Source organism: Spinacia oleracea, chromosome 4 (genome assembly GCF_020520425.1).
Source record: "Spinacia oleracea cultivar Varoflay chromosome 4, BTI_SOV_V1, whole genome shotgun sequence".
Lineage (NCBI taxonomy): Eukaryota > Viridiplantae > Streptophyta > Magnoliopsida > Caryophyllales > Amaranthaceae > Spinacia > Spinacia oleracea.
This window is the reverse complement of record NC_079490.1, coordinates 130,423,516-130,437,258: the sequence shown is the minus strand read 5'-3', so window position 1 is coordinate 130,437,258 and position 13,743 is coordinate 130,423,516. Positions and strand designations below refer to the sequence as shown.

The window sequence follows — 13,743 nt, the reverse complement described above, 5'->3', positions numbered from 1 at the left end:
TTCAATTATTTATGCTGAGCTAGTAAGGATATCCTGCCTCTGGAGTTATCGACGAGCGAAGTACTCCTCTCGGTAGTTACAGTCCCCCGAACCCTCAATCTCTACCTTGCGGGTGTATGTTGAGAGATCCCCACACCAGGGATCACAAGGGAACCTACGGCCGTCGTGGTCAAACATAATTGCACTCCCTTTATGTCACGATAATCGGGTTTTGTCAGTTTTTCTCATTGTCGTTAAAAACTGAATGGCGACTCCTATATTACTAGTCAATTGGGTGTAAACTCACAGGAAATCCAATTACACTTGATTGAATAAAAAGAATCGTCACACCCACGAGGGACGAGGTCACGCATTAGCCTCGTGCTTTTTCGACCCCCTCACAGTGGCGACTCCACTGGGGACAGTGAAGGAAATACTCGTGCTTGTAGGTAATCAAAATAGCCGAAGGGTGAAACGATCCTACCCCGCGTTTATTTCCCCATCAAGTTGGGACGACCTGAAAATCAGCATATTAATGTGAACGGGCAGAACCGCATAACGAATCTCGGCTCCCTCGGGAGTTGGGACTAAGGATACCTTTTTCCGCCAATAGGGGGGTGCATACGCCACGCATGTTGCCCACTCGGTACTTGTGTAGGTAGTACACCTATCCCGAACCCAATCGCTCGCTCATTAGGTCCCTCTCGCCTGCATGCCCCCTTGGCTTGCACTTGCGGGTTGGCCTCTTGGGCGAAATTCGTCTGTTGAAGACACTACCTCGACCGGGGCATGTGTTGGATCTACGATAGAAGCGGTACCAAGCCAGGCGCAAATAAACTACCCATAGAAGCCTATCATAAACTACGTGACATACTTAATTTTCAAATCCATGTTTGTAATGTAGTTATGTGTAGCGAAATATGTGATTGTGTGTGACAAACTATCCTAGAAAACCAACGACCTTAAAAATTTCCCAAACATTCATAGACTAATTTGCCAAAGAGTTATACCGAAACACGTGTTCCGCAAACCCGAATGATCGCCACAAAAATAAGCGACGCTCGGGATGGCCTGTAACGAATCCCACAAACGCTGCTACGCGTAAAGGACGTTATTAGGCAAGCACGCAAATCGAAGTCGCATAAACAGAAGACAGAAAACGAGAACCAGCCAGGGACGCATTTTCAACGCCCCTGGCTGGGCGCCAGAATTTCTCACGCCCCTCGCTGGGCGCTGAAGTTGCTGCTTGGCCTTCTGGTCAGGCGCAGCAGCCTCGGCGCCCGCGCGAAAGGAAAATACGTAGCGCAAAAAAATGTTCATAAAAAGAATTGCTACGAGGGCGTAAGAAAAACACTCGATTTCAAAAGCGACTCGTGAAAAAAAAATTAATAACTCTTTGTGTCGTTGTTAGGCCTCCTACGACGGCAATGCTCGACACTAAAAGTCGACCATGCAAATAATTATGAATGTCACACGGGCAGAGATTTTCGAAAATATAAAGAGTTCAAAGTGCACACATAGCAGTCCAAATATACTAGTCCGACTTAAGGGTAGTCATAGAATGTCTAAAAAACCGACTCACGAAACAAACTAATGTGTCTCCTACTCCACAACAATTATGCAGTGCCCCTGAGTACTTGCCCGTGATAGCCATCAAGGAACGCGATGGAAGAAGCATATCCCGAACATCTATACCTAGAGGTCGCACAAACCCAAGAGATGCATGCTCTGGGACACGACCCTTTACGTTCTCAAAGGCCACTCGCCCCAAAGAATCATGCTATGCCAAAAACGCTCCCCAACTCACATGCTTTCGGGCTATTGTTTGGGTTAGAAAAGAAAAAAGCGAAGAAAGAAACAGAAATTATGGCATTAGCTCTCCAAGACGAAGTGTTCGATCCTACTAAATTGATCGCTCCATCACCCTCAAAAGGCGACCAAATCCAACGAGGGTGGCGCAAGACTTTCAAATGGACTAATGCTCGTGGGATGAAGTTCAAGATATCTGCGGGAGAGGGTCCGATGTACGAAGAATTAGAGTCTGAATCCGAGTCTGACTCCGAGTCCGAACCTAGCAAAATTGTAACCCCTCCCAAAAATAGTTTAGACCCGGAAATCTCTACTCCGGGAGATCTTTTTGATGTAATGCTTCATGACTTTAATAAGATAAACAAAACTTTTGAGTATGTGCCGCTTAAAAATCCGAGTAATAATGCAGAATGTCTCGCCACTAATGAGCACGAAAAAGAGCCAGAAGAGGAATATACCGAACTAATAAAAGCTGTAAGTGAACAAGAACTCAAAACTCCTATAATTGAGAACACGGAATCGGTAAATATTGGAACAGAAGAAAATCCTAAAATTATTAAAATTGGCCTCACCTTAACTCCCACTGAAAAAGCCGATCTAATCTCCACTTTGCGGGAATTCGAGGGTGTCTTTGCTTGGTCCTACAAAGACATGCCAGGAATAGATCGAGAAATCGCTGAGCATAAAATTCCGCTAGATCCCAAAATGACGCCAGTAAAACAAAAGCTACGGCGGCTCAAACCAGAGATAGCCTTGAAAATAAAAGAAGAAGTCACTAAACAATTAGACGCCGGCTTTATAAAAGTCTCCAACTACCCAGAATGGGTGGCCAATATTGTCCCCGTAGCTAAAAAAGATGGACGAGTGCGAATGCGCATAGACTTTCGAAACCTCAACAAAGCCAATCCTAAAGATGACTTCCCTCTACCTCACATTGACATACTAGTAGACAACACCGCAGAGCACGCACTCCTCTCCTTTAGGGACGGGTACGCCGGATATAACCAAATACTCATGGCAGAAGAAGACATGGAAAAAACAACTTTCATTACCCCTTGGGGTACATATTGTTACACTGTAATGCCGTTCGGTTTGAAAAACGCGGGGGCCACCTATCAAAGAACAGCCACCACGTTACTCCATGACATGATACACAAAGAAATCGAGGTCTATGTGGACGACATGATCGTCAAATCTAAAGACCGGCACGGTCACCTCCCGGCACTTAAAAAGTTCTTCACCCGAATCTTGAAATATAACATGAGACTAAATCCACAAAAATGTGTGTTCGGGGTAACCTCGGGAAAATTGCTAGGATATGTTGTTAGTACGCGAGGAATCGAGATTGACCCATCTAAGATCAAAGCCATTACCGAAATGCCCCCACCAAAAACTGAAAAACAGATAAGGGGCTTCCTAGGAAAGCTGCAATACATTAGTAGGTTCATTTCCAAGATTACTATGACTTGTGAGCCAATATTCAAAAAATTAAGAAAAGAAGAAAAGGTCGAATAAGATGAACAATGCCAAACTGCCTTCGATAAAATCAAAGAATACCTAAGAAAACCACCCGTCCTCTCCCCGCCTTTGCCTGGAATCCCTTTACGCCTATAGCTAACCGTCACGGATACTGCAGCGGGAGCTATGCTCTCACAGTGTGTACATGGATCCGAGCGAGCCATTTACTACTTGAGCAAGAAGTTCATACAGTACGAGACGAGATACACAGAACTTGAGAAAACCTGCCTCGCCCTCGTCTGGGCATCCAGAAAACTCAGACATTACCTATTGGCCCACACTGTTCATATAGTGTCACAACTAGACCCCTTAAAATACATGAACGAAAAGCCCGCCCTAAATGGTCGCCTGTCCAGGTGGCTAGTCATGCTCTCAGAATTCGACCTAAAATTCATGCCAGAAAAAACAATCAAAGGAAGAGCGGTAGCCGAATTCCTGGCCGAGCATGCCACGAATGAGGAAACCACGGAAGCTTACCTCCTCCCCGACGAGGAACTTCTGATGATACGAGACGACTATTGGACACTATACTTCGATGGCGCGTCCAACACATTCAAAATGTATCAGCGAATTAGGAATCTAGGGGATAGACTAATCTAAGTTGCAAAAGCTCCACCGTTAAGCTTCGAACATCAATTAGTGTCTCTAAGTTATCCAAAAATCACAAATTGTTCTCTAAAGGATGGAAACGTTCCCAAAATTGAACCCAATAAGCTATAATGCACAAGGACTCCCCCAAGCTAAATTTTTACTAAGAGAAAAACACAAATTTTAATCAATTGAGAAATGCGTCTAGAGTTGTGATTTTTAAGCCGCAATGACATTCATCATTACTAGGGAACTTTACTTATATTTTCGAGCCCACACTCAAACATCTCAACTAAACCACTACCTCAAAGGACATGTGGTGTAAACTAGGGGTGGCAATCAGATCAGGTTGGGTCGGGTTCGTGTTCGGGTTGACTACCCCCGGACCCGAACCTGGTCTGTTTAAGAATTCGGGTTGAAAACCTAAACCTGAACCTGATCTGTTAATTATCAGGTCAACCTGAACCTGGTCTGTTTTGACCTGAAAATTTTAAAAATTTTAAAATCACAAAAAAAACCTAAGTTGAACCTGTTGTTTTAAGGTTGGGTTGACCTGGACCTGCTGTTTTCAGGTTGGGTTAACCTAAACCTGATCTGTTTCAAGCCAACCCAAACAACAAATTTTGGATTCTGATCACAAATACAATGTTGCTAACCTGTACAAACAGTTTTGAAAATAATATTTTGAAATTATGCCTCTAATGGCAGTAGCTCCTGATAAGAAATACCTGAATATCTCACACAAAATATAAAAAGTCTAGGAGTTAAGTTTTCACACCCTAATAAGTTGGAACGAAGTATTAAGTTTTACAGGCCAAATAAAGTTGCCTCAAAGGCACAAATTACAGTAACTAGAGTTTTTTAAAACAAGAACATAACATTAGATATTGTTGGAGGAGGATGGCCGATGAGCCTCAATCGCTGGCGACATTGGCAATGGACTCTCATCACCTTCTACATTCACCCTCAAATTCGTGACGGATCCACACAAAGCCTCAATTTGCGGCTCCAAAGTCACTACATTATAATAAAACACGCAAATTAATTATTAAAACACGTAAATAGAGTAAGTAATAAACATTAAAATTTGATGTCTTACCCACTCCAAAAGTCCAATCCTTTAGACAAATGATCGACTCAAGAGTTGTTGTACTCAATGAGCTTCTAATACAATCAAGAACACGACTTCCGGTACTAAAAATAGATTCCAAAGCAACCGTAGAAACAGGGACAGCAAGGACATCTTTGGCAAGTGTAGAAAGTATTGGATAACGTACCGCACATGCTCTCCAATGATTCAATATATCAAGCTTGTTAGCACGGGGAATAAGTGGCTCCTCATAGTACATCTGAATCTCAGATTTTACAGCCACATTTGATTGCTCATTGGTGAAGCTATCAAAATCCTACAAATAAATTAAACAACAAAAGGAAAAAATAGCAGTTTATACGTTAAAGAAACACATCAAAACCTAATAAACAACGTAAAATTAACAAAAAAAATTATAAACTACAAAAGGAATAAGTTATTTACCATCAACTCATCCCAATTGCCACTAGAAGCATCCACAGCACGCCCACCTTCTCCTTGGACAGCAGAACCAGAATTATGTGATGAAGAATATGAGGCCACATAAGCCTCATATAACGTCTTAATAGCATCCTTCACCTTAGAAAACTCTATCTCAAACTCCAAACCTTCCCCATAAACCTTCTTGAAACTCCACTCAACAAATTGAATCTTGAAGCGTGGATCCAATACCACCGCAACAGCCATAAAAGTACTAAATTGTGACCAATATTTCCCAAATTTTTCATTCATTTTAGTAGCCATTCTTTGCATAAACAAGTCAGAACTTCTCATTTCCTCTTTTAACAACAACCTAACCCTAAACACATTAGGAAAGTATAGGCTGGAAGTAGGGTAATGGGATCCGGAAAAAGCAAGGGTTACTTCATAAAAGACTTTCAAAAACTTAAAAATCTTTTCTATTCTACCCCACTCTTCCTTGATGGACAATTAACATAATTTGCATCAATTTTCTGAAAATGAATCAAAGCCTTTTTGTAGTACAAAGCACTCTCAAGCATAAGATAGGTGGAATTCCATCTAGTGGGGACATCTTGCTGTAAACCTTTATCAGACTTAAGTTCCACATGAGCTACACAACCTAAAAACCTTTGTTTCCTAGCTTGAGACCCCTTACAATATTTGACACTCTCCCTAACCTTAATCACAGCAGCATCAATCTCTTTTAAACCATCCTGGACAACTAAATTAAGAATATGAGCACAACACCTCACATGGAAAAAATCTCCCCCACAAATCAAATCAAGCTCCCCTTTAAGATTTTCAGCAAAAACATCATTTGAGGAAGCATTATCTAAAGTAATAGAGAAGATTTTCTTTTGAATGCCCCACTCCTTCAACAAACCATAAATATGATCACACAAATGAACACCCGTATGAGGAGGGGCTATGTAACTAAAATTCAGAATTCTCTTTTGCAAACACCAATATTTATCAACATAATGGGCAGTCAAAGAGATATAGCCATCAGGGGTTAAAGAAGTCCAACAATCAGAAGTGAGTGCAATTCTACCCGAAACTAAACCCAACTCTAGTTTTAGTTTCTCCTTCTTATACATCTTAAGAACATCAAATTTGATTGTGTTTCGGGAGACAGTTTTAAAATCAGGATGAAAATAACCAAAACACCTCCTAACTCCATCATACTCTACAAACTGAAAAGGCAGATCATGTCTAACAATTGCAAGACACACCAATTCACGAAAATAATCAGCATCATAAACAGGCAGCCTATGCTCCAAACCAGATGAAGTTCTCTCTAAAATTATTTGACCAACATCACGAAATTTACTCATTTTGCAATTTTTAACATGACGAAGTAAATTTCCAGTTCCTTGTTTACTATCAGCATTATAAGTTTGACCACACTTTTTGCACTTACAAAGCAGATTACCATTCTCATCAGGCACATCAAGAAAATCAAAATGCACCCAAACATTAGAAGTGAGCCTACGTTGGCGTTTCTTACCGGTAAGAAGAACACGCGGCACAGGAGAAGCCCTCTCCTCCCCTATGTTATCCTTATGAGAACGAACCTCCTGCTCCTCCCCCTCCGATGAAAGGTTTATTTGATCAGCCCCTTCAGCCATTTCACTGCAACACTAAAAAAAACATAAAGTTAGAAAAAATCGAAAATAAATTCGAATAAAACACAATAAAATCGAAACAAACAAAATAAAATCAAAATAAACAAAATAAAATCGAAATAACAAAAAAGTTCGAAAAATTAAACCGAAAAAGAAAAAAAATATCGACAAATATAACCGAAATAAACAAAAAAAATTGAAAAAAAAAATCGGAAAAAAAAACCCTAAAAAACGAATAAATTGAAAATAAATTCGAAAAGTTCAAAAACATTAGCATAATAAAATGAAAAAACACAAAATCGAAAAATATCAGCATATTAAAATAGAAAAAATCGAAGAAAACAAAAAATAATCGAAGGAAACAAAAAATAAATTCGAGTGACCACATTGTCAGATTCGAAAAATCGAAAATATCATAATCTAAAACACGAAAATTCGAAAAATCAGCCTATCAAAAACGAAAAAATAAAAAAAATAAAAAAGCATAAATTAGAGAAAACTTACCGAGTGAATAAGGAGAATGAACCGAAAATTTGAGAGAGGATGAGACTAGAGATTGAGAGGATTGAAGAGGAACGGCCGTCAAACCTCAGGGACTAGAGTAAACAAGCGGCGCCCAAGAATTTTTTTAGAGAGAGAGAGTGTGACTGAGAGAGTGAGAGAGTGTGACTGAGAGAGTGTGAGAGGGTAGAAATTTAGGGTTTAGATTTCTTTACCTTTTTATATGGATCAGAATTTAGGGTATAAATATGGGCTTGGCCCAAGTAAGTTGTATTAACCGTGAAGTAAACTCCCACCTCCCCGTGTTACTTTTATTTTAAAAAAAATTCGTTATCTTTTTTATTTTATTTTTTTTAAAACTTTTTTCAGGTTATCAGGTCGGGTTGACCCGGGTTGACCCGACCTAATTTTGACCCATATAAATATTCGGGTTACACAGGTTGATTTCGGGTTGAGATTCTCAACCCAAACCCAGCCCATTTAACTTCAGGTCGGGTTCGTGTCAACCCATTTAATTAATCGGGTTGAAAATCTCAACCCAAACCCGCTATTTTCGGGTCGGGTTATCATGTCGGGTCAGCTTTTGCCAGCCCTAGTGTAAACCACTTATTGACTCTTTTTCGATTTTTTTTTTCTTTTGAGTTTTTTTTTTGACACAGTAGGCTACTAGCCTTGTGGGCTGATTGGCTACACTTATTGACTTGGACTTGACTTTTCGGCTTTTGCCTTGTGGGCTCATTTGCTCCACTTATTGGACTCTTTGTCAACTCTTAGAAACAGCTAGCTTGAGGGATATGGGAAGTGCACTAATGGTAGTTTTAGGTGAAAATTAGGAAAGCAAAAACTTCCAAGAGAGAACAAGATAGACTCGTTTTAACACATAGTTTGACAACCAATAGAATTATCGAGTATTTCATCAAGTGAAGATTAAAATATCACTAAGCGCCCTAACTCGCACATACAAACATCCAATGGAAATACCTCTACTCATTCACCTGAATATCCTAAGTTAAGGAATCCACATAGATTCATCTTCAAGAATCATTCCTTGGACAAAAATCAAAATATTTACGAAAAACTAACAAAAAAAAGCATGAATAATGTGAAAGAAAAGGCACAACCATGATTGAATCCAAATATAAAAATAATTATCATCCTCGTCATTCATTCTCAATTACACCAAATTCAACTCCCATAACTACAATGTATCACAACATTCAATACCAAACACAATGCACATTCTCCTGAACAAGCAAACAAAATTTGACAAAAAGAAGCACATCATCAATATCTTAAGAGGGAGGAAGAAGAAAGAGAAGCATTACTTGATTTAACGTAAAATTCTTCTTCTTGTATTCATATGATGTGTAATTTATTTGTAGCAAAAATACCAAAACCTCTTGTAAACATAAATTGAGTGGAGAGATCGAAGGTACCTAATCAAGCATCATTTCAAAGGACTTGTTAGTTAAACCCATCATTAAGAAATCAAAATCAAGCATCTCAAATGTAACCATTATAACTCATACTAAAATAAACAAAGGAAAAGAAGAAATAAAAGAAAAACAAACAACAAAGTGCATTTGTTTTCGGTCTTTGGCTAGACCTTATCTAGTGAATAATTCGACAAACTCCTAAGTAGCTTGTCAAATGCAATGGAACACATTTCAAAAAATACAAAATAAAAAATAAGAAGAAAATTTATGGTTAAAGAAAGAAAGGTATACATTAAATTATACAACTTTCTAAAATAATAATTAAAAGATCTAAAATAAGTCCTAGATTTAAAAGAAGAAAGAAAACTAAAAGTAAAAGTATCAAAAGATTTTGGGGACTCTTTTGGTAAATCAAAAATAACATTTACATCAAATTTACCAAAAAGAGAATCGTTGCTTGAAAATTGTTATCCGGATCATGCATAGGAGTGCAAAGAGGTAGAGGTGAAGTGAAATTGGGGAGAGAAAGGGGAGGAAGTTTAGGATATGAGAGGATAATATCAGGAGTTTTCGAGAAAGGGACATGATGAGGCTCAAAAAATGGATGCATAAATGGCAAAGAATCATATATCTCCTCACTCTTAACTCTACATAACTCCAAAGAAGGCGCTTCCTCTATTTCATAGCATTTTCCTTTATCTTCCTCAACTATCACTATGTTCAAATTATTACTCTCCTCAACTTCGTTTTAATTCTCTACAAAACTCAAATCATCATCATCATCTACCAATTTAGAATAATGGTTCAAAGATTGCAAATTTGATTGGATTTGAGCATCTATCAACCTTTGTTGTTCGATTATTTCCAACAAATCATTAAAAGATTCAAATAACTTATCGTTACGCTCGTTAATCTTAGTTTGTGCCTCTATAAAGGATGTGAAAACATGCTCTAATCTTGACTCCGATGATTGAGGATCATAAGAATTTTCAAAGCCAACCTGGGGAGGGGGTTCATGATATGACATATAAGGCTCTTCATAAGAAACATATGACAAATCATAGGAATTCATGCACAATTAGGAGAATTTTGATAATATGCCTCACCAAAACTCGCAATATGAGGATCCAAAGTGCTATAGTCATACATTCCATGATTATCAAATGAACCATCTCCATCACGGTTATGCCACTCCATAAATTTAATCAAAACCCACTTCAAGCACAAATTATAAAATGAAAGAATAAGAAATGAAAAGAATTATTCACAAAACCTAGACTCATCAACCAATACTTAGTCAATGTCAACCAAAGTCCCCAGCAACGGCGCCGAAATTCCGATAGGGTCGTCGTCAAGCCTATCAAAAAATAAAACCTAACTTGGTCTCTCTATTGGGTAGAAAGGGAAAGCAAGAGTAGATCCACAGGGACTAAGGGGAGCACTGTTAAAATATTGACTATGATAAGCTAGGCCAAGTCTTTTTGGGGTGATGATTTTTTGGTTAAGATGAACAACAATTAAAAAATGTTTACACTAATATAAACCTTGTCCACGCTAACCTAGTGTGGACCAGGCCGGGCAACGGAGTAATTTGTATGGGCAACATGTGTAACTGTCACGTGACTGTTATTTTGTGATTTTAAATAGTAACTATATGCGTATTACAGTAACTATGTGTTTTAAAGAGTTACTATGTATTTTAAAGAGTTTCAATGCGATTTGTGTCTAGCCCACTTTATATACGTTTTAAACTTTTTTATTTTTAAAAATTTCAGATCTACATTCGGTTCATTTCTCTCTCTTCATTTTCTCTCTGTGCTTTTCAAAATTTAACCCAAATTTTTAGGTTTTGTTCGATTTTCTTCGTAATTATCTTATAATTCTTATAATTGGATCTATTAGATGAGGAAAAATTGGAGGAAGTAGTAGATCAAGAAGGAGGTTCGTCGTTGCCGAAATTAAATAGAAGAATTTGCGCTCGTCTACAAATCTTCGCAAGAATTTTTTGAGATCACGTCTCGGTTTGTTGTTTTTAAAAGAATTTTAAGTCTATATTTATTTAAAATTGAAAATATTTGTTGTTTTGGAGAAATTAATGTTTTTGTTTTACCGAAATTTCGTTTTCACTTCGCGAATTCGATCAGTGACTTCACGATTTAAAATAGTAACTATATGAGTAATACAGTAACTATATGGTTTAAAGAGGTACTATGTAATTTTAATGGTTACTATATGTGTACAATAGTTACTATATTATTTTAATGGTTACTCTATGTGTACAATAGTTATTGTTTTGTTGAGTGATTTGAAATGTTTGTTGTTTTGTTGAAATTAGGGTTAGTGTTTCACATAGTTAGTATATAAATGATATAGTCACTTTTAATTTATGTTGCGAAATAGTGTTTTTAATAGTCATTGGAATGTTCGTTGTGTTTGTGTTAGTAGTAGTTTTTAGAGTAACTATATTTTTAAAAAAGTTACTATAACTTTAAAACAGTAACTATGTGTTTAAGATAGTTATTATGTTATGAACAGTTTATAGTGACTTTTTGATAAATAATAGTTACTATACGATTACATTATGTACTATGTTATTTAGAGTATGTTTTTGCCCGTTTCATAGATAGTGACTATATGATTATAATGGTTACTATATGTGTACAATAGTTACTATATTATAATAATAGTCACTATATGTTTTATATAGTTACTATATGGTTTATATAGTTACTATATATTTAAAATAGGTACTATGTTTATTTTATCATGATTTGTTACCATATGTTTATTTTCTTCAATAGTTACTATATTATTTATATAGTTACTATATGTTTGAAATATGTATTATGTTTATTTTATCATGATTTGTTACCATATGTTTATTTTCTTCAATAGTTATTGTATGTTTTATATAGTTATTATATGTTTGAAATAGATACTATGTTAGTTTATTATGTTATGTGCATGTTTTTTATGTTTATTCGACATTTTTAGTGATGTAGTTACTATATTATGGATCAAGTTACTATATTATTACCACACCAACTATGTCTGCAACTTTGTGACTAAATGACCATCAATAATATTTATAGGTACTATATCTTGTATTATAGTAACTATATGTTTGGTATAGTTTTTTATGTATATTATAATGTTATTTTTATGTTGTTTGTTGTCCTCTATGTTATTAGTTATAAGAGTTACTATGTTATGATCACAATAACTATATCTGCAACCCTGCTCGTATATGACTATCATTAATATTAAGAGAAACTATATCATGTATAATAGTAACTATATGTTTTTAATAGTTACTATGTTATCATTTTGTTCTTTTATGTTCTTTTTATGTTATTTCTTTGTACTCTATGTTATTAGTAATAAAGGTGACTATATTATTATGACAATAACTATATGACTATAACAATAACAATAACTATATCTGCAATTCTGCGAGTATCTTACAATCGTTAATTCTAAGAGTTACTATATAATGCATAATAGAAACTATATATTTTACATAATTACTATGTTATTTTTTCATATTTAAATGTTAAATTATTAACTTAGCTTAAATATTATTGATTTAGAAATACAAAGATGATGCACCCAAAATTGAAGTCGTGCAAAGAATAAATTTTGCAAAGAAAAAAAAAGCAAGAGAAGAAGAAAATCCTGACAACAATGGAAACCAATGACGTGGTAGAGGAAGGAGAGGACGTGCTGGTGGAAAAAAGAGACGTGAACGTGTCGATTAGTATTTTTTAGTTCAAAAAATATTTGATTTAAACCTGGTTTATTTAGTAGATGCAAATAATTAGAATGTCGTAGCTAAAACAACTAACCAAGTAGTTAATGTTTTCTTTATTACTGTTCAGGAGTTGTAATGACTGTTACTTTTGATATAGTTACTCTTTTTTATTTCAGTAATTATGTAATATACAATAGTAACTATATAATAGTAAAAGTTACTACATGACTTCTAAAGCATCTATATATCATACTGTTTATTTTATAATATAGTAATTGTTCTACAGCTAAAGTTACTTTTCTATATGATATAGTTACTCTTTAGATAGAATAAATATTCTTATCGAAATGACTATATTATTATTATTTTCATAGTTACTATTTTGAAGATATAGTTACTTACAGAACCTATAGTTTCTATAATTTACTATTTTTGTCTGCAAGAATGAATATATAATTATTCTTATTTTTATAGTAATTTTTTTACAGTTAAAATTACTTTTCTATATGATATAGTTACTCTTTGGATAGAATAATTATTCTTATCGAAATGACTATATTTTTTTTTATTTTATAGTTACTATTCTGAAGATACATTTACTTTACAAAACCTATAGTTTCTACAATATACTCTTTTTATATGCAAGAATGAATATATAATTATTCTTATTTTTATAGTAATTGTTTTACAGTTAAAATTACATTTCTATACGATATAGTTACTCTTTGGATAGAATAATTATTCTTATCGAAATGACTAGATTATGATTATTTTTTCATAGTTACTATTCTGAAGACATAGTTACTTTAGAGAACCTATAATTTCTATAGTAGAAGACGCCGATTACCCGGTTCTTGTTAATTTACAAAAACACCCTGGTCCACGCTAATTATAGCGTGGACCAGGTCCATGCAAGTGGGATTGTTAAAAAAAAGGCCTTGGGAAAGGGTATCCATCAATCAAATAATTCACAAATCAAGCAAT

The 13,743-nt window shown here is 35.7% G+C and overlaps 1 protein-coding gene across 1 annotated transcript; it reads right to left on the bottom strand.

The window, feature by feature from the left end:
* Positions 1-4,743: 4,743 nt before the first annotated feature.
* Positions 4,744-6,168, bottom strand: LOC110785168 (zinc finger BED domain-containing protein RICESLEEPER 2-like). Its single transcript, XM_021989611.2, has 3 exons — positions 5,429-6,168; positions 4,994-5,300; positions 4,744-4,911 (listed from the first exon to the last, which is right to left on the bottom strand). The coding sequence occupies exons 1-3, from the start codon at positions 5,756-5,758 to the stop codon at positions 4,775-4,777; spliced, it is 774 nt and encodes a 257-aa protein (XP_021845303.2). The 5' UTR covers positions 5,759-6,168; the 3' UTR covers positions 4,744-4,774.
* Positions 6,169-13,743: the final 7,575 nt, after the last annotated feature.